The sequence below is a fragment of the Ostrea edulis genome, chromosome 5, assembly GCF_947568905.1.
Source record: "Ostrea edulis chromosome 5, xbOstEdul1.1, whole genome shotgun sequence".
Classification (NCBI taxonomy): Eukaryota; Metazoa; Mollusca; class Bivalvia; order Ostreida; family Ostreidae; genus Ostrea; species Ostrea edulis.
Window position 1 is genome coordinate 58801014 of NC_079168.1, and position 23094 is coordinate 58824107.

Sequence of the window (23094 nt, forward strand, 5' to 3'; positions counted from 1 at the left end):
CTTAGTTAAGGATTAAAATTGGAAATTAAATTTGTAATGTACAGTTTGGGTTTCGCAATTTTACATCAGTAAAGAACAGCAGCTATTTGGGTATTTTTATAGTCACCTTCACTAGTTACACAGAAAAACGTGTTTTCCTTATTAAAGAAACCTCTGTAATAAAACTACATTTTAAACTTTATAAGTATTCGACACCATGCTTCTGAAGGAACATGTTGATAAATTCTTCTACCCCAGGATCCACTGGGAAGAAAAGTGCAACACTGAATTTAATGTCGCACTTGACAATACACACTTCTCGAAAAAATTAGAATTGTAAAATGTCAGTCTTGGTGAGAAGACTGACATGTTAAGAAAAAATATTGTCTTGATAGCATGAATAATATTATCTGCAAAAGAGATTTTCAAAAGTGATTTACATAAAACAGATATGAAGATGCCAATCTTGTAAGAGTACTCTACAAAGTTAGGGGACAGTTCTCTACACCCAAAGTAACAAAGGTGGAAGTGCAGATGCCTTTACATAATATTAATCTATAATGTTTCTGGAGTAGTTTAAAAACTAGATGTCTATTCAGAGATTATAGCTCTTCTGGTCTCGTTTTAAAAATCCATACAGAAACGCCAACATATTAAATACAGAAATTATGTCTCCCCTCTTTCAGGGGGAGACATCTGTTTTTGTACTTTCTGTCCGTCCATCTGACTGTCAAAAAATCTTGTGAACGCTTCTCATCCTACATGGCTTATCGGATAGACTTGAAACTTTGTACAATGATTCATTGCCATTTGTAGATGTGCATATTGGTGGGACGGGAGGACCCAATTATTTTCCTAAAAGTTATAGTGGATCTAAGAGGGATAGAGGATATTGAAATAGCTTGTGAACGCTTCTCCTCCTATATGGTTTATCCGATAGGCTTGATATTTTGTACAATACTTCAATGCCATTTACTTACTTAATGCTCTTCGTGCTGGCCAGAGGGGGGCCTCCGTGGCCGAGAGGCCTCTCACCTCTGTCGGCGCGGGTTCGAATCCCGCTCGCGCCGGTAAGTGAGAAAGTTTCCCAGTTTACTTTCGGAAGGTCGGTGGTCTCTTCCCAAGTACATTGTATCTGGGTTCTCTCTTCCACCAATAAAAACCGTGCGCCACTAGATAACTGAAAATTGTTGAGTGTGGCGGAAAACACCAAGCAATCAATCAATCGTGCTGGCCAGCATACAAGGCCGTCACCAGACACTTCCATGCTGGCCTGTCTTGTGTACATCTCTGGACCTGACCCCATGTCCAGTTGTTCTCTTTCATTTCTTTCTCCATCGATCTCCTTCAGGTCTTTTTTGGTCTTCCTCTCTTTCTCTTACCGGGTGGTGTCCATCTCAATGCAACCCTGGGGATGATGGTCGGGTGACTTCTATATGTGTCCTATTCACAACCATTTTATGGACGCTTCAATGCCATTTGCAAATATGCAAATTGTAGGGACAGGAGGATTCAATTTGTTATCCTTAAAGTCATAGTGGATCTGAGGGGCGGAGGGTGTAAAATAGTTTGTGAACACTTCTCCTATGTGGCTTATGGGGGTTCATAATGTCTATGTTCCTGCTCATGCTTTCTCCTCCATACCATGTAGTACATTAAGGGGAGGAGACTTCATTTGGAGCACTTCTAATTTGGGAAACTGGGGAAACATTTATTTTCATAAATACAATCTCTAGTTTGTATATCTCTCTCTACACTAATCATTTGTATAAAGTCTAAGGGAAGCATTTTCAAATTATTAGACATATTAAACTATATTTAGCAGCATTGCCAATATTGTTTGTTTTCTATAAAAATAGAAAATCGATGTGCAGAGTCCTGTATCTTAACGTAATTTGAATTTGAAAGAAGTCTCATGGACATTAGATAAAATCTGTAAGAGAGGTAGTATTTTGAATTGATTTGACAGATTAATCTGTTAAAGTGTAGCATCAATGCCCATAATCTTCATCGAAATAAAAATATATGAACACAGAATTAAGTGTCTCTAAGTAATGTTAATTTGCACGAAATCTCACTGAAACCAAGAACAAAAAATGTTTACAGGTGTAAGACAGAGGGACAGACGACGGACAGCATCACATTATCTCTCCTCTTCATTCGAAAGATACAATGTAGATCTAAAAATCAACATTAACTGCATGCGACAGGGGATGCTTACACTCCTAGGCACCTGATCCCACCTCTGGTGTGTCCAGGGGTCCGTGTTTGCCCAACTCTCTATTTTGTATTGCTTATAGGAGTTATGAGATTGATCACCTTTCATGTTGGAGAAAAAGTAACAAAATTTTATCACATCCGTATTTTCAAACTAGTAACGAAGTACTTAGCTACTGGGCTGTAGAGACCCTCGGGGACTAACAGTTCACCAGCAGAGGCCTCGATAAGAAGGTAAGATATACGATAAGAAGACACCTACTGTCTAACAAGAGAGTCGTGGGTCTTTATGGTCACCCGATCATCACCCAACAAGAAAACTTAAACAGAAATTAGAGGTGATGCGCGTTTGTGGTCCGATGAATGGATCGTTCCAAAATCTGATTGCGCCGGGGTGTGTGTGTAAAACGTGTTTTATTCTTGCAATGTCTCTTCATTACAAAATTTAGTATACCAAATTCAATCTACTGTGGAATAATTAATATTCGAGGCGGACAATGTTCGTGGGTAGCCAAATATTTACTAGTTCGTGGGGATGGAATTTCAAGGTTTAACGTCATTTTGAAAATATAGATCATGTTACGATAGAAGCTATTGCAAAGAATCACTGGTTCGTGGGGACTTAAATTCGTTGGTAAAAAGTATCCACGAAATTTACGAACATTGAGCCCCCACGAACAATAATGATTCCACAGTATATCTTTTAATGAGAGATAGAGAGAGAGCTTTGGAATTTTGGTACAACATTTGTCTCTGTCAGCGTTTTATTTCAAATTATGTTGCTGATTGTTTAGTCTACTAATTCATTTCCTATTCACAACAACGTTAACGTTGTGTCTTCGAACTCCACCCCAGAGAAAGAATCATCAGCACATTTGAGTGCAAACCACGGTCGAAGCGTAAACCGTCAACGTTTTCGGCATTTACACGTTTAGGAAGAGAAATGGATGTAGGCTATGCCTGTCCACTTCCCTAAAGAGAATATGGCTGTAGATGAAGTATCACATTTAGTTTTAGACACATTTAATATCCCAGTCAATGGGGCCAATGAATATGAGTTACTGTACCTATACTGGATTCCTAAACTTCATAAAAACCTTACAAAGATCAGCGATCAGCAAACAGACTATTTTCCGAGAGTCATTTACAAGCTTAATTTAAAGCATTTTGGAGACCTCTTCTAAAACGATAGTAACACAACCGCGATTGGCAAGATTCACTGATGTCAATTTGAGCTTTCCGAAAAAGGGCATGATTGCACTTGCAGTCCTCGTGATGATTATGACGTAGGGATATACGAAGTTGTGGACTTCCAGAAATAACATTTCAGAAGCCCACATGGCCCCTGGACATTTTAGCTGAGTTTCAACTCTGTCAATGTAGGTTTCACTTCCTTGAAGGTCATGCAAAAGGGAATGAATCATCCTCTGAAAGGTTGCTGGAGCATTTTCTCATACCAAACGGCATCACTTTGTATTGAAAGAGGCCATCGGAAGTCACAAATGCAGAGATTTCTTTGACTCTTTCAGTCAATGGCACTTGTCAATAACCCTTCAACAGGTGAAATTTACTGACAAATTTCGCGTTTCCGATTTTGTTAATACAGTCATCAATTCTAGGAATAGGATAAGAGTCTGTTTTCGTGACAGAATTCACTCTTCAAAAGTCGGTACATAATCTGTAAGTACCATCAGGTTTCGGTACTAGAATTGCAAGGTGAGCTCCAGTCACTTTTACTTGATTCGATAATGTCATTGTCCAGCATACACATCGCAATGTTTTTAAACTTTTTAATTTTTTCAGCAAAATTAATTCATTTCATGCCTAAAACTACTTTACATGCGTTTTAAATGAAACAGTTTCCGTAGTCTTCGAGTTTGAAAGCGATGAAATTCAAATCTTGCGATATGCATATTTTCTGCAATTTTAATGGATTTAAACGAGAGGGATGCTGCTTGACGGGCAAAGCGTCATTAACTATAACATCATGACAAGCGGCATTGGTCTTTTGTGGAACATCCGAGAAGATTGAAGGATAATTCGCCATGAGACGTTGAACTTTTTCTCTTTGGTGAATATTCAAATGTCCAAGTTAGGTATCCAGATTGACAAGAATTTTGGAGTTCTTTAAACGGACATTATGGTTGAAGTCTTTTTCACAAGTTTCTACACTAATTCTTAGTACAATTTTGTAATGTCTAAACATTGGCTAAAGTGGAAACTGATTTTACAGACTTTCAGTCACATCTATCAAAATATTCTTTAAACATGTTAATGTGACAAACTCGATTTTCGAAGTGTTTTAACCACATAATTCACGTCACTAAGCTTGCTTTCAATTTCATAAGGACCATAATACCTGACCTGCAAAGGGTGACCAAGAATAGGCAAAAATCCAAAGGGTGACCAAGAATAGGCAAAAATCCAAAGGGTGACCAGGAATAGGCAAAACTCTAAGAACCTTATCACCTGGTTTAAAACTGTTCCTAGCATCTTTGTCATACTAAACTTGACTTGAGAACTCTTGAGATTTTCTTGTGTTAATTTACAAGCATTATGAAGTCTCTATTTGAAATTAGATACATAGTCTAAAAGATTTAGAGCACTAGTTTCAGGTAGCCATTTTCTTTCAGCAATTCTAAAGGACCCACAACTGTATGTCCAAAAACTAATTCCAAGGGACTGAATCCTAGAGACTCCTGAACCTCTTCTCGTGCAGCAAATAAAACAAGGTGAACCCCTTCATCATACTGATAACAGTATGTCTTCATCATAGTTTTAAGGGTTTGATGGAAACGTTCAAGTGCCCCCTGAGACTCGGGATGATAAGCAATAGACTTGTACTGTCTAACACCTAACTCATGCATGACCTGTTTAAACAACCCTGACATGAAATTTGAACCTCGGTCTGACTGAATAGCCTTAGGCACTAATACAAAACTGAAAACTTTGATAAGGGCTTTGACTATGGTCTTTGCCTTAATATTCCTAAGAGGTATAGCTTCAAGGAATCGAGTGGACGTACACATGGTAGAAAGTAAATACTGGTTCCCTGATCTAATTTTTGGCAAGGGTCCTACACAATCTATTAACACCAGACTGAATGGTTCTTCAAATGTTGGAATGGGTTGTAGAGGGGAAGATGGAATTTGTTAATTAGGTTTACCTACTATCTGGCAAACATGACAAGACTTGCAAAGTGTAGAAACATCCTTTCTTAACTTAAGCCAATAAAATGATTCAAAACTCCGTTACAAGTCTTATTGACACCTAAATGACCTGCCATGAGTGTATCGTGAGCCAAACTCATAATGTCCCTACGATATATCACTGGGACCACTATCTGGTGAACAACCCGCCACAATTCATACGGTGGTACATCAGGTGGTCGCCACTTTCGCATAAGGTATTGGTATAGAAACACTCTCCAACTTTGACAGCCTCTTCTGGTAGAGGTGCCCTCTTGTACAGTTGAATAATATCAGGGTCCTTACTTTGCTCGGACAGTAGCTGCTCTCTAATGTTCTGCTCTAACTGTATATTGGACCACCATCGTCACTGGTGTTCAGCGGAGACTAACTGTTATACGGCTGTCTGTTTTCATGTGAACTGCCATCAAGGTCAAACAGGAAAGTGTCACTGAGGTCAATTTAATGAGATGAACCAGCTGTGTTGAGTGGTTGAACATGGTCAACCTCGACTTCTTTTCTTCTGGTCATTGATCTAGTAACAGCACAGGCTGGATATAAGTCGTCTTCATTCTTGGACGCGACATTGGAAATGATTTTCTTACATACTATATGATCTGGTATGACTGTGACCAGCTAAATCGTTGTCTAGCAACAAGGAAACGCCTTGGACAGGAAGAGTAGTTCGAACACCTACGATAACTGGTTCGGTAATTAAATCTTATTTCAGATAAATTCTTTGTAAGGGAAAAACAATGACGCCTAGCTCAACACCCTGTAATAAAACTGGACCAGCAGTAGAGGTCTGCTCAGACTAGGACAAAACATTCTTTAACAACAAAGTTTGTGCAGCACCAGTATCTCTCAAAATCTAAACCGGTTTAACTCACTAGAGCCATTGAGTGAAACAAATCACTGAGACAAAAGGGCTTATAATCTCCCATAGAATGAACAGAACTGGACTTTGAACCCTGAACATCAGGAGTGTCAGAACAAAACGAAACAAAAATTTCTTATAATTTCTAAATGCTTTACAAGCATGTGGCTGTGGTTTGCCAAGGTCATTTTTTCTCTAACGTTTAAAGCATTCACTAATCAGATGACCTTTTTTCTAACAATAAGTACAAGTAGGAAGCGATCCTACACCAGAGGAACCTTCAGAACGTCCTGACCGGGCGTAGAACCACTGTGAGTTGGTGACTGAGAACTAGATTGAAACTCTGAAACACTGTTTTTTGAATCTACACTTTTTGATGAACTACTAGCTTGAGATTTTGCTATAAAATCCTTCTTATGCGAGAGAGTATAAGTATCTGAAATAACTGCGGCTTCCTCAAGAGTTCTCGCATTCTTATCTTCTAAATAAAAGGTGAAGATAACGAACAGTGATCAATCTCATAACTCCTACAAGCAATACAAAATAGATAGTTGGGCAAACACGGACCCCTGGACACACCAGAGGTGGGATCAGGTGCCTAGGAGGAGTAAGCATCCCCTGTCGACCGGTCACCCCCGCCGTGAGCCCTATATCCTGTTCAGGTAAACCAAGAAAGGCTTAACAATCGGTATGAAGCGCGTCAGACAGCATTTGACCCAATAATAGGTTGTATTGACAAACTAGATCGTTATAACGACCATAGAATTTGCGAAATGCTGACTTCAATCAAGACTGTTGAAACCCCTGTACCATCAACTTGTTTGTCAGTTGCTTGCCTCGATTTAAAAACTGACTATACGCAGAACAAGCTCTTGCATATGGAATCAGTTGAGAGATATAAACACCATATGCAGGTGATAATGGAATATTGCTACATAAATATGGGAAGTTGACGATGGAGAAGCTGAAATCATCCCGTTTGTTATACAGTTGAGTTGTCAGTTTGCCGTTAATGTCTACTTTCAATAAAATATCGAAGTATGAAGCAGAAGTGGACGACTCAAACCTTGATGAACACACTCCTTCAACTCTTTACTAAGATGAGTTGACGAAAGTTGTTATTAATTCTATTAGATATCAACCATTGATCAAATAAATCTTTTTCTCTAGCAACCTCTACCTATGTTTGATTGTCAAATTTTCTGAAATTTTGTCTGTACGCTTCAGGTACTAATTCATAATCTTTTAAGATGTCGTGATCTGAACTCTCAGCTATGGCAACATCGGCAGCTTTGCCAATCGAAACATTTTGTATCAAGGTGACCTAATATCTCGCGGCCATTTCAAATTTTTTCAACGTTTTTAAAATGCCGAAAATATTTTTACACTGAATTTTCTTGAAATTTTGGTACTAACTTAATATTTTTAGCTGCATCGAATTCAATTACTGACAGGTACAATTTCAGATTTCTGTTGTAATTTTGATTTTTGTAATTCAAATGTCTCGACTTGCATTTTTTTCTCGCTCAAATTGTCTTTCTTTTTCTCTTACCGCTCTTTCATTTTCTTTTTCTCTCTCCACACGTTCTTCTCTTTCATTTTCTAGTTTCATTTTCTCAATTTGCATTTTTTCACTTTCTCTTTGAAATTTTAATTTTTCTAATTCTAATTGAAATTTTAATTCCGTCAATTTCACTTGTTCAGTTGTTTGTTTCGGAAAATCATATGATTCAAAAATATTTTCTTCTACAAGGTTTTTTAGCGACCTTATCTCTATCATCTTGTTTACGCATTGTAGATTTAATCTCTAACCCGAAGCGTAGAATTAGACTGGTCAACTTATCTTTTTTTAAGGTATCGAACACTAAACATTTGGCGAGACAAGAAAATCTGTGACAGAAAACATGGTAAATTCTGCTGTCTTCAGAAAAAATGATATTGAAATCTTGAAAAAGGATATATTTTGTTTCTGATCCCGGACGAGCTTCCAGTTCTGTTATGGGTCAGAGTTACCCTTGATTTATACAGCAGCAGAATTTACTAACAAAGTCAATTAAACAATCAATAATATTTATTTAAAATTAATAATTGAAAAAAAAATTTGTAACAATAGCAAAATACTAACTTGCGGTAGTTGAACAATAAACCCGAACAGAATCTACGCACATAAAATAGTAATTCCAAAATCCTAGTTTCCAGTATAATCCAAAATGCATAGGAAGTGCCTAACCAGAGCTTTTTTTAAATCAGAGTTTTTCAGTGTATTTATAATAGGGGTGAATTTTCTGGTACAATCTTGAAAGACAATGATGCAGCTATTACGTTTTCTCTACCAAAGAAAGTAAACATCCTCTAGAACAATCTAGGTCACAGGTGTCCATTTGAATGTAAGACACAACAAATAAACTTGAAACTCTCTAGAACAATCTAGGTCTCACATGTCAATTTAATGCAAGTAATACACAACAAATAAACTTCAAAGCGGAGGCTTCCGTGGCCGAGTGGTTAGAGCATTGCGCTCAAAATCACACGGTCTCTCACCTCTGTTCGGCGCAGGTTCGAATCCCGCTCGCGCCGGTAAGAAAGTTTCCCAGTTTACTTGCGGAAGGCCGGTGGTTTCTTCCCAGGTACATTGTATCTGGGTTCTCTCTTCCACCAATAAAAACTGGGCGCCAACATCACCCCTACTAACGTGTTCGGAACATATTCTTTATCGGTGTTAAGTAGAGCGTAAAATCAAAGAATATCGAATGAAATATAATCTCGCTGGTCCGAGACTCCAATGCGAGCTACCTGAGACCCGGTGAATTTTCTACCGGATATGGATGTGCTTTAAGGAATTTTAGTGTTAATGTAAGTATCAATTAGAAATTATGGTATATTGTGCTTTATTTGTTTTTGCAATATATAGATCTACGTATAAATGCATTATTTTCCTAATGTCATCAGCTAATAAAGCTTAAATAAGAAATGGTAAGAAAGAGTTATCGTCCTTAGATTTGGACCTAGGCCAACTTTGAAAGAACTCTTGATTATCGTGAAAAAAAATATTGAGAGGATATCTTTCTATTTCAAAGTGCCATGATTAAATTTTAATGTTGCATAGGGATTGTGTTCAATTTATCAAACACTGAAATGTTGCATACAATTTACCATTTCCACGCAGAAAATATTATAGTCTGTTTCATGTTTGAGGTATATATGTATCTGTGACTGTGCATGCATGTTACAAGCAAAGAAAGGTGCATTGCAAGTATCTTAAAACTTCTAAACTTAATATTTCGTTGGTGGAAACATAATCATTTTCCTAATTTAGCAGTATAGATAAAGTGAATTTATTTTATGAAGAAAGTAAATTTTATTGATTGGATCTATTGTGGTGACCAGGGGGTGTATACTACCCATTCATAATTTTTTGATATGTAAAGATTTTAATAATTAAACTCATTGATGCATGCAGCACACCTAAGAAAATTAGAATGAATGAAAAGTATATGACATGTATTTGTATGATTATCATTTGGTACATATGTAAATGAAAAATTCCAACTTTTCCTTATATGATATGATTTAATAATGATAATAATACCATATTTTAATATAGCACCCTTTTCATACACTACATGTATGTACGCTCAAAGGTGACCAATTATGGATTGTTTTTAAGTGGAGGGAAAGCAACAATAAATGGAAATTAGAACATGACTAGATGTACACATGTATATATATATAGTAACCATTGCCAAAGTATATAATGTACCAGTGATAATTTTAAAAGTTGATCACAAAACTGCAAAGGACATCAGGGGACAGTGCATTATATTTAACAGGATCCTCCCTGTATCTAATGCAGGATTGTAATTGTCATCTATAACATGTATATTAAATCTGGTAAAAAATGTGCATATTAGACACCAGTGGACAATGCATTAATTAAAAGAATTTTATCAGATTATCAATCTTCTTATATGTAGCAAAATATCGCAGTCTTTGATTTATATAAAATCATAGTAGAAAACATTTAAAATTCCTGAGTGGTGCAGGTTTCGTACTCATTTACAGATTGACAGTTTATAGCTCTGAGTTTCTGTAACCACACACATGTATCACTAATGTTTATTTATGCAAGCATTTATGATATATATTAATCATTAACACATATATTAATGTGACGGGACAATATACATTGATATACATCATAACGTTTTTCCTTTATTGAAACATTAATTATAAGCAGTAAATATTTTCATAAGTCATTTCTAAAAAAAAAATTCTCCTTTTATGAATGAAATACCTACATGCATTTCTGATCTTTTTAATTAATTTAGATTTACTTACTCCAATTACAAACTTATAATTACAGAAACACACATGTAATAATATCAATAATCTTTTTCATATTTGGATTAGTCATGTATCTGTATGTTAGAGGACAATCTGTACAAAAAGTTAAAATCTTAAATCAAATATTGAATCACAATTAGGATTACATTGCACTACAATTATCTGTAAGAAACCTTTGCTGTTTCATTTTTAGTATTACATTTTGCAACATAATTAAACAGTTAAGTCTCAGAAATCAAAATTGAGCTGTGATCATCCAGAAGCTGTTCTAGAAATTTAGGAAAAGAATTTATTTTGCATGATCATATTACATGGATTTTTTTTCAAGTTTGGCTAAATTAGGATCATAGTGTGCACTGAGTATTATTTAACCTAAAGTAAAGGATTTTGTAATTATAAGCTCCCTTTAATGAAAAGCTGACTGTGCAATGTTTATTATTTTACATGTTTTAGTTTGTGCTATATATTTAATTAACTGAATTGCCTTGTAAAAAGATTTGTGAATTAAATACAAGTGAAACTGATCAAAATATTTATTATATTGCATGTTGATAGAGTTTTGAAAATTTAAAAGCATAAATTAAGGCGTCAAATAAAAATTGTGTGTCTGACCCTAAATTAAACACACTACCCCTAGTTTAAAATAAACATATATTGTTGAAGAGATCATTGAAGACACATTGTTTGGTGGACTTGACATCTGTAATTCAATTTTATCTATAATAAGTAATTTTAATCAAACTAAATCTAAAAGTTTCATTGACAAGTGAAAATAAGTTCAATAAGACATAATTAATTTGTTTAAATGGAGATTGTGATCAGAATATTAAAACTTAATTGCGTTTACAGCTAGTTAAAGACAATAGTTACGAATTATATATCCCAATCTGAATTAAAATTAGACTGGTATATTCGACTCGTCTTCGGTACACCTCAATACAAGGAAGTACTGTATCATAGAGAAGTGGGATTCTTTTTCTCTTGCCATTATTTTGACTTGCACAGCAATTTATATTTTTAGCCTAAATTTCAAATCATAATACATATTTGTGCATGTGTCTGCTTTCAGTGTACTTTTTGGGGACTTTGAGTGATTCACCACCCTTTGAACAAATGTATTTTGAGATCCTCAAAGGAATCCTAGATTTGTCAAGGTATCACATTTTCCTATAATTGAATGTACATGTATAATGATTATGTTTTCAAGATTTTAAAGGAGATTATTTTGTCTACAAAGCGAGATCATTTTATCTGTCCTTAAATTTTTTAACCAAGCTATTATACACTGCATGCAGATAATTGTTTCTTTAAAAATTGTTATAGTATTTAAACATCTTTTTATGCATGGTTGTATATGTACATGTAACAGAACTTATGAAGTACATGTATATGTGTTCAGTGTTTTATTATGTAAAATCTACTTAGGGGTACAACTATATTTACAAATTATGTACATGCATACAAAAGCACAAACACAATTTCTACCTCAAAACTTTCATCAGATACAAGTCAAAAAATTTAAGATTATAAGAATTAAGCAAATAATTATACATGTAGCAGATCTTAGAAATATTTTCATGAAGAGATACATTATTGCTTATGCTATCACTTTGCCTGTATTTCTGTCTTGGTTGAGTATATAGTACACTTGCAGGTGACACACACTGTTTCATGGAATACTGAATCTTAATTATTGACAAATCGTATAATTTCATAATATTACATTTTTTGTTACATACTAAATAACTGCATGATTTTTTCCCTTTTAGAAGCCATATGTTTTAATTGTTGCCCATCAAATAGTACAGTGTCTTTGTGTAAATTGTAAGTATTCAGTGTCTTAGTATAAATCGTTAGTATTTTGAAGCATGATGTTACAGTTAGTTTATTAGGTCTCCCCTCTTCCAGGGGGATCGAGACATTGTTTTTGTATTTTCTGTCTGTCACAAATTTTTGTGAACACTTCTCCTCCTATATGGCTTATCTGCTAGACTTGAAACTTTGTACAATGCTTCATTGCCATATGTAGATGTGCATATTGTTGGGACGGGAGGATCCAATTATTTTTCTAAAACTTATAGTGGATCTAAGAGGGGTGGAAGATGTTTAAATAGCTTGTGAATGCTTCTCCTCTGATATGGATTATCAGAGCTAGACTTAAACTTTTCACAATACTTCAATGCCATTTGCAGATTGGCATATTTTGTAGGGATAGGAGGATCCAATTGTTTTCTTAAAATCTGAGGGGTGGAGGGTATAAAATAATTTGTGAACACTTCTATATGGCTTATCGGAGTTCATAAATGCTTATATGCTTCTGCTTATGCTTTCTCCTCCATACCATACAGTACAATAAGGGGCAGTTTCATTTGGAGAACTTCCAATTTGGGGAGCTCAGGGAGACATTTGTATTTCCTAATAAACAATCTTTACTTTCAAATTGTGATTATGGTATTTTTGTTTCTCTTCTATAAATTGTTAATTATATTAAATATCTATTTTGAAAAAAATCATAAAATACATGTATATATGTAAAGTTTTAATTAAAATTTTTCTCTCTGGTAAAATAGGCATAGTGTATATGCAGTGTTGGTAGAGATAAATCACATAGCAAAGAAAAATTTCAAATCGATTTTAGCTCACATGAGCTGAAAGCTTGAAAGAGCAATTCTGATCACTTTTTGCTGTCATCAGTCCATCTGTTCAACCTTTTCAATTTCTTCTCCAGAACCATAGTGTTAATTTCAGCCTAACTTGCCACCCTTCACAGGGGAGATGATCATAAAATAGGGTGGTGTCATTAAAAGTCTTCTCAAGAACCACAGGGCTAGAAGAGCTGAAATTTACAAGCAAGCTTCCTGGCATAGTGACCCCTAGGGATAGGATGGGGCCACAATAGGGGATCAAAGTTTTACATGCAAAGGTATAGGGAAAATCTTTTAAAAATCTTTTTCTCAAGAACCACTGGGCCAGGAAAGCACAAATTTACAAGAAAGCTTCCTGACATAGTGCAGATTCAAGTTTGATAACATCATGGCCCCCGGGGTAGGATGGGGCAACAATTGGGGATCCAAGTTTTACATACAAATATATAGGGAAAATATAACATCTTCCCAAGAACCAATGGACCAGAAAGTAAGGCAAAGTTTATATTTACATGAAAGCTCCCTGACATAGTGCAGATTCAATTTTGTTAAAACCATAGCTCCCGGGGGTCGGATGGGGCCACAATAGGGGATCAAAATTTCACATACAATATATAAGGAAAATGTTTTGATTTTTTTTTAAAGAATCACTGGGCCAGAAAGTCTTACATTTATGTCAAAGCTTCCAGACATAGTGCAGATTTAAGTTTGTTAAAATTATGCCCCCCCCCCCTCCCAGAGGAACAGTGTGGCCACAATAGGGGATCAAAGTTTAACATACAAATATATAGGGAAAATCTTTTTCTCAAGAAACCATTGGGACAACGAAATTTACATTCACATGAAAGCTTCCTGACATAGTGCAGATTCAATTTTGTAATAATCATGGTTACGGGAGTAAGTTGGGGCCACAATAGGGATCAAAGCTTTACATGCAAATATACAAGAACAATCTTTAAGTATGGGCCAAGGTAACTCATGTGAGCAATGTGGTCCATGGGACTCTTGTCTTTAATGCTATTGATACTAAATTGAAGCAGAATAGATATCTAGAAGGAGTAATTAAGACAATCAATCAGTATTCATATTTCATACTGGAAAATAGAATTTAGATAGCTTATATTGATCATTGTGAATTTTTTTTCTTTCAGAGATTCATTTTGAGGAAATAGCTGGTGTGCAGTGCACATTTCTAAATGAATTCATCAGTTTACATTAAGGATCTACCTTCAAATCCTGTAATCTGGGATGCTCTAAAGTGCATTTCACAGATTAAAGTTGTAAAAATAACTTCCAAGAATTTTTAAGAAATTGTTATAACTTTAAAATGTATGTATATATATATTGATATTGAATTAAATTTTATAAAATTTCAGCATCTGATTTTATGTATATATAGACATATTGTAAAGATTTTCCACTCTAAAGGTTTAATTTCTTTAATATTTAAGACTAAAAAAAACTTTTTTGCAGATACAGTGGTGTAACATTGTCTTACTTTCTGATCAATACATATAGATAAGAAAACTATGTATATTTCAATAAATGTGGAACATTTTCAACCATTGAATTTCCATTTATGAGCAGTAACTTGTACATAGTACTTCTTAACCAACTTTGATACTATATAACTATAACTACCTGCTTGCATGCATTGCAGAGCACAGCCGTAGTAATAATTCGCATTTGCTGATGAATTGCTTTAGCATAAAGAGTAAAATTAGTACGTTAAGTTTTAACTTTATGAAAATGCATATTAGGCTTTTCACAGATATTTCTTAAGATATATAGAAAATATGTATATATTCATATAATTTGTATAAATCCTGCTAATCTAGCTTCTTCCTAAGTGAGGTGTATGGCACGCCATATTTATACAATGTATCTACCAGGTATTCCTTTAAGGATTTCGTATATTATTTATGAAATCTCTTCTATTTCTGATAAGATATCTAATAAATCTTATAAGATATATATCTCATATAATTTACAGTTTATAAAATATTTAAGATATATATTATAAATTATGAGAGATATCTCCTAAGCTTTATAAGATATCTTGTATATCAAATGATATCATGTTTAACGGATATCTTATAAAACATAAGATATCTTAAATGATTTATGAGATTTCTCACAAGCTTTATAAGTTATTTTACATATCTTATAAGATATCTCATAAACAATTTAAAAAAAAAATATAGCTCAAACTTTGATATATCTTATAATATACATGCAAGATATCTTATATGTTTTATGATATATCTTATAAACGTAAATTCATATGATACATTATAAAGTTAACAAGATGTCTTATAAAAATTCGTTTTTGAGATATCTTATTAAGTTTGAGATATCTTAAAAGACATAAGATATATGTTTTAGAAGATATCTTATAAAATATATAGCATATGTTTTATCATCTTTTATCAGATATCCAATTATAAAGGATACAATTAATATATTTCATAAACTTTAGAAGATATCTTGTAAGTTTTATAAGATATCTTATAAAATTTATGACATATCTTTAAAGAGGAATAAATCTAAAAATAGCATGCTATAGAAGTGTAGTAATAGAATCTAACAATAACATCCCTCCCCCGGCCCCCCTCATGACACGACAGTAAGACTATAAATATCAGTTAAACTACAATCTAGATCTTTAAATGACTTTAACTTCCTGAGCTTTTCACTATTTCACAATCATCGCTGGTATGACAGTACTTAATTGAATTTTCTACGTAATATGCATTTGCATTGATGATACATGTCTATTACAGTATATAGAAAATGACTATAGCTTTGGCAGATTTATTTCCGGTTTCCTTCACTGCGGAATTTGACCTCACCTCTAACCTTTTAATGGGTCAAAAAGCCCACGTGGTGTAAATTTGAATAACAATAACGTTAGTAGGGGTGAACATATAACTGAAAAAATTTTGAGTGTGGCGGAAAACATCAATCAATCAAACTCTCTAGGTCACAGGTGTCAATTTGAGTGAAACTGTGCAAGTAGTACACAACACTACGGATGCCCCCATTTTCCTTATTAAGATATAGGGCTCACTTCTAGCCACCTTTGGTTTACCCAGGGTTTGTGTTTGCCCAACTCTCTATTTTGTAATATGAAGGGGTAGATAGGTTTTCGTGATAACTGAATTTCCAGTCAGGGTTTCCTTATGTAACAACATGGATTTGTAGTGAAGGTCTGCAGGTGGCAACCTGGCAGACGATGGTTACCCAAGCTCTTAATAATCCAACTCTAGGCCTAGGCCGGAGGATGACCTTAACAAGTGGTACATGTGTGAAGCTGAGTGGTGGACACGTGGTACATGTATGGATGCGAGTAATGGACACATGGTACATGTATAGAACTGAGAAGTGGACACGTGGTACATGAATGGAGCGGAGTGGTGGACACGTGGTATATGTATGAAGGCGAGTGATGGACGTGTGGACATGGACAACCTCGTTTCATGAATTGAATATTTTCTATGAATTTATTATTTTTCGTTGGATGGAGGTATACCACGAAATAAGACGGGTTTTTTGGTGGTATGCTTCCATCCAATGAAAAAACGATAAATTTATTCCTTATCATTTAAATATATTGAAACATGGTATGATTTCATTTTCAACTGAGTTAACGATTTATTCTTGGACTACATTCTATGTCATTTCGAGATGGGCGTATTACGGTATGGCGTCGTCCGTCTGTCTGTCCGGACCTTGTGGGCAGGATCATAGGCACCTGACGTGTGGATAGTTTGTATATATCTTATGTACATACCCCCTCCCCCTTTCCAGAATGAAATTATTTTATACAGAACCAGATAACGCGAGACGCAAAGTGACGTCACGACCTCCTTTAAGGCTGTCAATGGACGTAAAAGCTCGGGTACGATGAAATACATGTAAATGGCAGAATTCGACAAATAAAACGGATGGCATGGGATTTAGATTAAAGTAAAACTACATTAGCCTGACGAGATATTCGCAAAAATTCCTCCGATAAAGTTGGTTTATACCCCGTGAATCGGTCTCGAAGCAGGTAGCCCCCTGTTTGTTTACATGACTTGTTGCACACCTTTACATATATTAGTATCACACAAGTGGTCATCTCTAAAGCTTACAGAAGGCATTTTCGTTCTGTATAATTTCATTATGGAAAAGAGGGGGGGGGGGGGTTATGTACATAAGTTCTATACAAGTTATCCACACTTCAGGTGCCTGGATACAGACCGAACCGTAAGCTCCAGGATTTTATAACTTGGTACATTTGATCACCATGATCAGAGGAAGATGCTTATCGATTTTAAAGGTCAAGGTCGTAGTATCACTTAGTAGGAAATCCTAGTAGGAAACCCTTCTGGGTAGGATACAACCACAGCCGGAAGTCCAGGATGTTACAACTTGGTATATTTGATCACCATGACGAGAGGAAGATGTCTATTTTTTCAAGGTCAGAAGTCAAAGGTCAAGGTCATAGTATTACTTAGAAGGAAAACCTTGTAGGCAGGATACAAACCCAACCGTAAGCTCCAGGATATTGGAACTTGGTACATTTGATCACCATGATGAGAGGAAGATGCCTGTTGTTTTTCAAGGTCAGATGTCATCGGTCGAGGTCGTAGTATTACTTAGTAGGAAAACCTTGTATACAGGATACAAACGGAACCGTAAGCTCCAGGATTGTGCAATTTCGTGCATTCGATCACCATGATGAGCAGTCTGATTAAAACCACCGAGTGTAAGGAGGAAGGGGGTGTTTTAATCAGACTGCATGATGAGAAGAAGATGCTTAATGTTTTTCAAGGTCAAAAGTCAACGGTCAAGGTCGCAGTATCACTTAGTAGGCAAACCTTGTAGGCAGTATACAAACCGAACTGTTGGGTGTAAGACCATGAAACTTTGTATACATACACTTTATGCCAAGTGGAGAATGCCTATTGTTTCTTAAGGTCAAAGTCATAGTAGCAGGATGCAGACCGATTCATTGGGGCAAGGACCATTAAACTTGGTACACATACATCTTATGCCAAGGGAAAATATTACATAGAGAGTACATGATTTGTCTTGTTGGGTTTTCTTTATGCAAAGAAAGTATGTGACAGCCTGATGATTGCTGATACTACTTGAAGACAAGTTCTACAAATCATAGTGTAAGAAAAACGTCTTATATTAGCTTTTCACGGGCGTATTATGTACAGTTGGTGGTACTCTTGTTCCATGCATATCAAATGAAAGGTGAATATAATGAACAGTGATCGATCTCATTACTCCTATAAGCAGTACAAAATAGAGAGCTGGGCAAACACAGACCCCTAGATATACCAGAGGTGGGATCAGGTGCCTAGAAGGAGTAATAAGCATCCCCTGTCGACCGGTCACACCCGCTGTGAGCCCTATATCTTGATCAGGTAAAACGGAGTTATCCGTAGTCAAAATCAGTGTGCCAAGAACGGCCTAACAATCAGTATGAAACACGTCAGACAGCATTTGACCCAATGATAGGTTCTATTGGCAAACTAGATCGTTATAACGACCATAGAATTTGAGAAAATCTTACTTAAAACGAGACTGTTGAAACCCCTTCACCATCAACTCGTTCGTCAGTAGCCTGCTTCGATTTGAAATCTGATCATACGCAGAGCAAGCTCTTGAGTATCGAATCCGTTGAGAGATATAAACACCATATGCAGGTGATAATGGAATATTACTACATAAATAGAGGAAGTTCACGATGGAGAAGCTGAAATCAACTCGTTGAGTTGTTAGTTTGCCGTTAATATCTATTTTCATTCAAATGTCCAAGTATGAAGCAGAAGTGGACGACTCTTAGGTGTCTTTTATTTCTATTCCAGTGGGGATCCGGTTTAGAATAGGTCCTCAGTACCCCTCGCTTGTCGTAAGAGGCGATTGAATGAGGCGGTCTTTCGGATGAGACCGCAAAAACCGAGGTCCCGTGTCACAGCAGGTGTGGCACATTAAAGATCCCTCCTTGCTCTAAGGCCGTAAACGCCGAGCATAGGCCTTAATTTTGCAGCCCTTCACCGGCAATGTTGACGTTTCCATATGAGTGAAAGATTTTCGAGAGGTACGTTAAACAATATTTAATCAATCAATCTTTTATTTCTAGATCATAGGGATATATCGAATCGACAGATGAATGAAAATTATCATTGATAATTGATAAAACGCCACAGAAAGAGATTTTTTCTTATCACGTAGTAGTTAATGAATAAGCTCTGCTTCATACGAATATAAAAACAGGTCAGCTAACAAAGGAACACAATTCGTGCCCATCCCTACTCCAACAGACTGTTGGAAGACCTGATCACCAAAGATTACGAAGATATTGTCAATGAGGAACTCCAGCATATTTTTTATTTCAACTTCAGAGTACGTGTGCGTGGAATCAGAATGGTGTATAACATAGTAATGTTTTGAATGACTGATCACTAGATAGGAATATTTCCGTTTTCCATTGTTGTTGAAGAAGCAACTGTCTATGATGTCAAAAACAGTCTAGTCTTTAATTTATCGTGAGGAATGATCGTGTAAAAGATGACGCCATGATTAATCAACGGGAATGTTACTTTCAATACATTTTATTATAAAAGGAAACTAGTCTTGGTGTTCTATCAAATTATACGAAATATGTTCCCTTCAACTTTTATGATATTTTTCACACACAAAAGAAATGGATACATGCTTTTTAAACACTGTGTGTGTTATGTATTACTTACGTATCTCTTATCTGCAATTACTTTTATCGTATCACTCATCTTTTGTTTACTTATCTTTGACACGATGAACCCTGGTCGTCATGGTAACGTCTATACATGGGTAAAAATATTAAAACAATATACAAACGGATTTAAACTTGTGTTATAAATACATTTTGTTTCTTATTACTCGTTTATTATTACTTATTTCCCATAATTTCTTTATTACTTTATCTTTTTATTTGTTTGTAATTACTCATAATTAAGTTTTATTACGCTGTACTTGTTTTACCCACTCCCCCTTTCCATGCATATTATAAAATGCTCGGTCAATCATCTTTTGAGCACAGACGGTATGTGATAAATCATTTTGCTTTTTGTAATATAATACTGTAAAAATATTGAAAAACATTCATTTATAGGCGCTTTTAGAAATAATCACTTATTTCCAACCTTGCATGCTAGGTGTGGTGGTATTTGAATTCCAATGATATCAGATCACACTTTCTTGTGAGGTTCATTACTAAAGGTCAAATGGTATTTGCAACATTTTCCGGAAGTAAACTGTTGTGAATCCACACCTCACGAAGTTTGTAACTCGATTAAAACGAGTTAGCTTGATTTTCACAAGGGAATGAGAGACAACTCTGTCCTCAACCAATGACAACACTGTCCATGTATCGATATAGGGCTGCAAGATTGTCATACACGATTTCATAAAACGGACGTTGTCTTACAGGCTCAATAATCATGTCTGATAGTATCTCAATCTCGCTTTCCACTTGTTTAAGTTTTTGAAGATATTTTTGTCTATGTTTAGCGATCGTTTCTTCCACAACAACTGCATTCTCTATCTTATCGTCAACAATGTTTTGGTACCGATTCAAAATACACAGAGCTAGAGCATTTTGTTGCGATTGGCATAAATTGATGGTTGTTCTTCCATTCCCAAGTTTCAGATCGGGATCCGCCCCAAGTTTCAAAAGAATAAGCAGCTGCACCAATAATTCCTGATTTTTGTTTGGATGGAAGACAATGACACTTCCTTTAGAGATGTAAGCCTCTGGCAGACATTCTAGTAAGGTATGTAACGGAGTTTGTCCATTTCTGTTCTTGATATTTGGATTAGCTCCTAGCTTGACAAACTCCGAAAGAGATGTCCATTTCTCATTAGATTTATTCAGAAAGTCGTCTGTTCCTCTACTGAAGGTCAATCCAAGATCAATTATTAGATTGATATCCTTGAAATTTGACATCTTCTTCAATACATATTGGATTGTATCGACTTCCTTCTTCTGGACTAGAACTTCCGCTAATGCGGGCGGTTCCAGGGATGCGTCAGACAACATCAAATGAAGGGGAGTGTTACCATTTCGATCCTTCCCATTTATCTTCACAGATTTTGACACAAATAATTCAATGAGAGGAAAGTTGTAGTTCCACGCAGCAAAATGCAACGTGCTTCTTCCAGAAAAGTCGCAGGCGTGTACATTTGCTCCTCTTCCTGCCAGCCACCTCGCTACGGCTTCTCTACCTGTGCTGCACGCTATCAGAAGTGGAGTCATGCCATTCAGTTCATCTCTGAATTCCAATGCTGCGCCGTGATTGTGCAGATACCGACAGACATCTAGCTGATTCGCCCCACAAGCCAACAGAAATGCATTGAAGCCAAGACTATCAGTTTTGGATATTATTGCACCTCGAGTATGAAGAAACTTAACTATCTTTAAATGTCCCCTCTGACTTGCTATCATCAAAGGAGTCGTTCCTTCAAAGTAACCGTATAAAGTTTTCCATCCATCTTGAACACTTTGAAATAACTTTGGTCCATCTTGCAATTTCTGATTTGGATCTTCTCCGTTTTTTACCAGCCACTGAGTTTCTTTAAGGTTTCCATCAAAGACAGCTTGGTGCAGCAGCGGCACTTCAAATACTTTGTTTTCATCTGTTGAAGAAAGTTCTTTACAATTGAAATCCCCAAACCCCATCTTTCGCGACAGAATTACATCATGCAAGTATGAAACTTGATGAGCACGAGTACCAATATGAGAAACTGGTGAAAAATAAAATTCAATACCGATGAAAACCATGAGTAATTTATCATGTATTACCCAAATAAACACACGTGACATCTGTTTCTCACATATTTGATCCTCATAAGACAAAAGGTGTAAATTGTGTATTGATAGTACAATGTACATTTGTAATTATAATCTACTTTATATCGGGAATTTGCCTACATTTTACTAGACAGACTTTTCCTCTCTCTAAAGAATCTGTACAAAATTAAGTTTCAAGAAAATCTACTATTCTATTTCATATTTACTGTGTCAAAAAAAAACTAGAATAAGACCCCATAAAAATGGCATACCGGTATTTGATATCATCGAAATCAATTGAGACTTAAACATAAAATTCTTTAACTATTAAAACTTATTACATATACATACTAATGTTGAAACAGTGACACGCGATATACCTGTTACGTACATGTAATTAAACCTCTAGTGTAATGCAAGCAAATATTGCAACCTGTCTCTGTTTAATTTGGCAGCATATTTTTCAAAATAAATTTTATCTGTCTCAGCACGAGGTGAAAATTATCACAATGTGTATACATGGGAGGGGTAATTGCATATCATGGAAGGTGAGGACAACGAACAGCGACCAACCCCGTAACTCCTATAAACTACCAATTTTTATTGTCACAAATAAATCGAGAACATTTTAAATTTTGACATGCATTTAGAAATGGGGTTACCTCAAACTGCTACAACGAAGTAAAAAGGTACAGATGACTTCATGGTTTTGCAGAAAGTACAAGTATTTACCTAAAGATCTGTGTTTCCCACTTTGTCCTTGATAAAAACCGACACGGTAAACTTCATTAAGGATAATGAAATGTCGGCAATTGTTTTTAATGTCTTCATAACAATCGTTCAAATATGATGCCTCTGGTTCCGTCATCTAAGAAGAAACAGACAACTTACTATTTATTCGTTATAGATTAAATTGTAAACACCCAATATTTGTTTTACAAGTATTGAATAGATAGCCTTACCTTCAGGTGTGTGTTTATCGCAAACGAAACATACAGATGTGTAATGGTGTCA

At 35.6% G+C, this 23094-nt stretch overlaps 1 protein-coding gene and 1 long non-coding RNA gene across 2 annotated transcripts; one reads left to right on the forward strand and one right to left on the reverse strand.

Moving 5' to 3' along the window:
• The first annotated feature begins 9034 nt into the window (after positions 1 to 9034).
• On the forward strand, positions 9035 to 14808 carry LOC125651984 (uncharacterized). The gene is made up of 4 exons (XR_008802926.1): positions 9035 to 9114; positions 11675 to 11759; positions 12375 to 12429; positions 14402 to 14808. It is a non-coding gene; the product is annotated as an uncharacterized LOC125651984 (long non-coding RNA).
• Positions 14809 to 20378: 5570 nt separating this feature from the next.
• LOC125651105 (serine/threonine-protein phosphatase 6 regulatory ankyrin repeat subunit B-like) lies at positions 20379 to 23094 on the reverse strand. The gene is made up of 3 exons (XM_048879696.2): positions 23043 to 23094; positions 22813 to 22948; positions 20379 to 21926 (listed from the first exon to the last, which is right to left on the reverse strand). The coding sequence occupies exons 2-3, from the start codon at positions 22946 to 22948 to the stop codon at positions 20635 to 20637; spliced, it is 1428 nt and encodes a 475-aa protein (XP_048735653.2). The 5' UTR covers positions 23043 to 23094; the 3' UTR covers positions 20379 to 20634.

Bases quoted from the DNA above. Each gene is read 5' to 3' on its own strand.
- LOC125651105 (XM_048879696.2), bottom strand. From the start codon at position 22,948: ATGACGGAACCAGAGGCATCATATTTGAACGATTGTTATGAAGACATT. The intron at 21,927-22,812 runs GTAAATACTTGT...TTTCTTCAACAG, and splicing joins TGGGAAACACAGATCTTTAG to ATGAAAACAAAGTATTTGAA.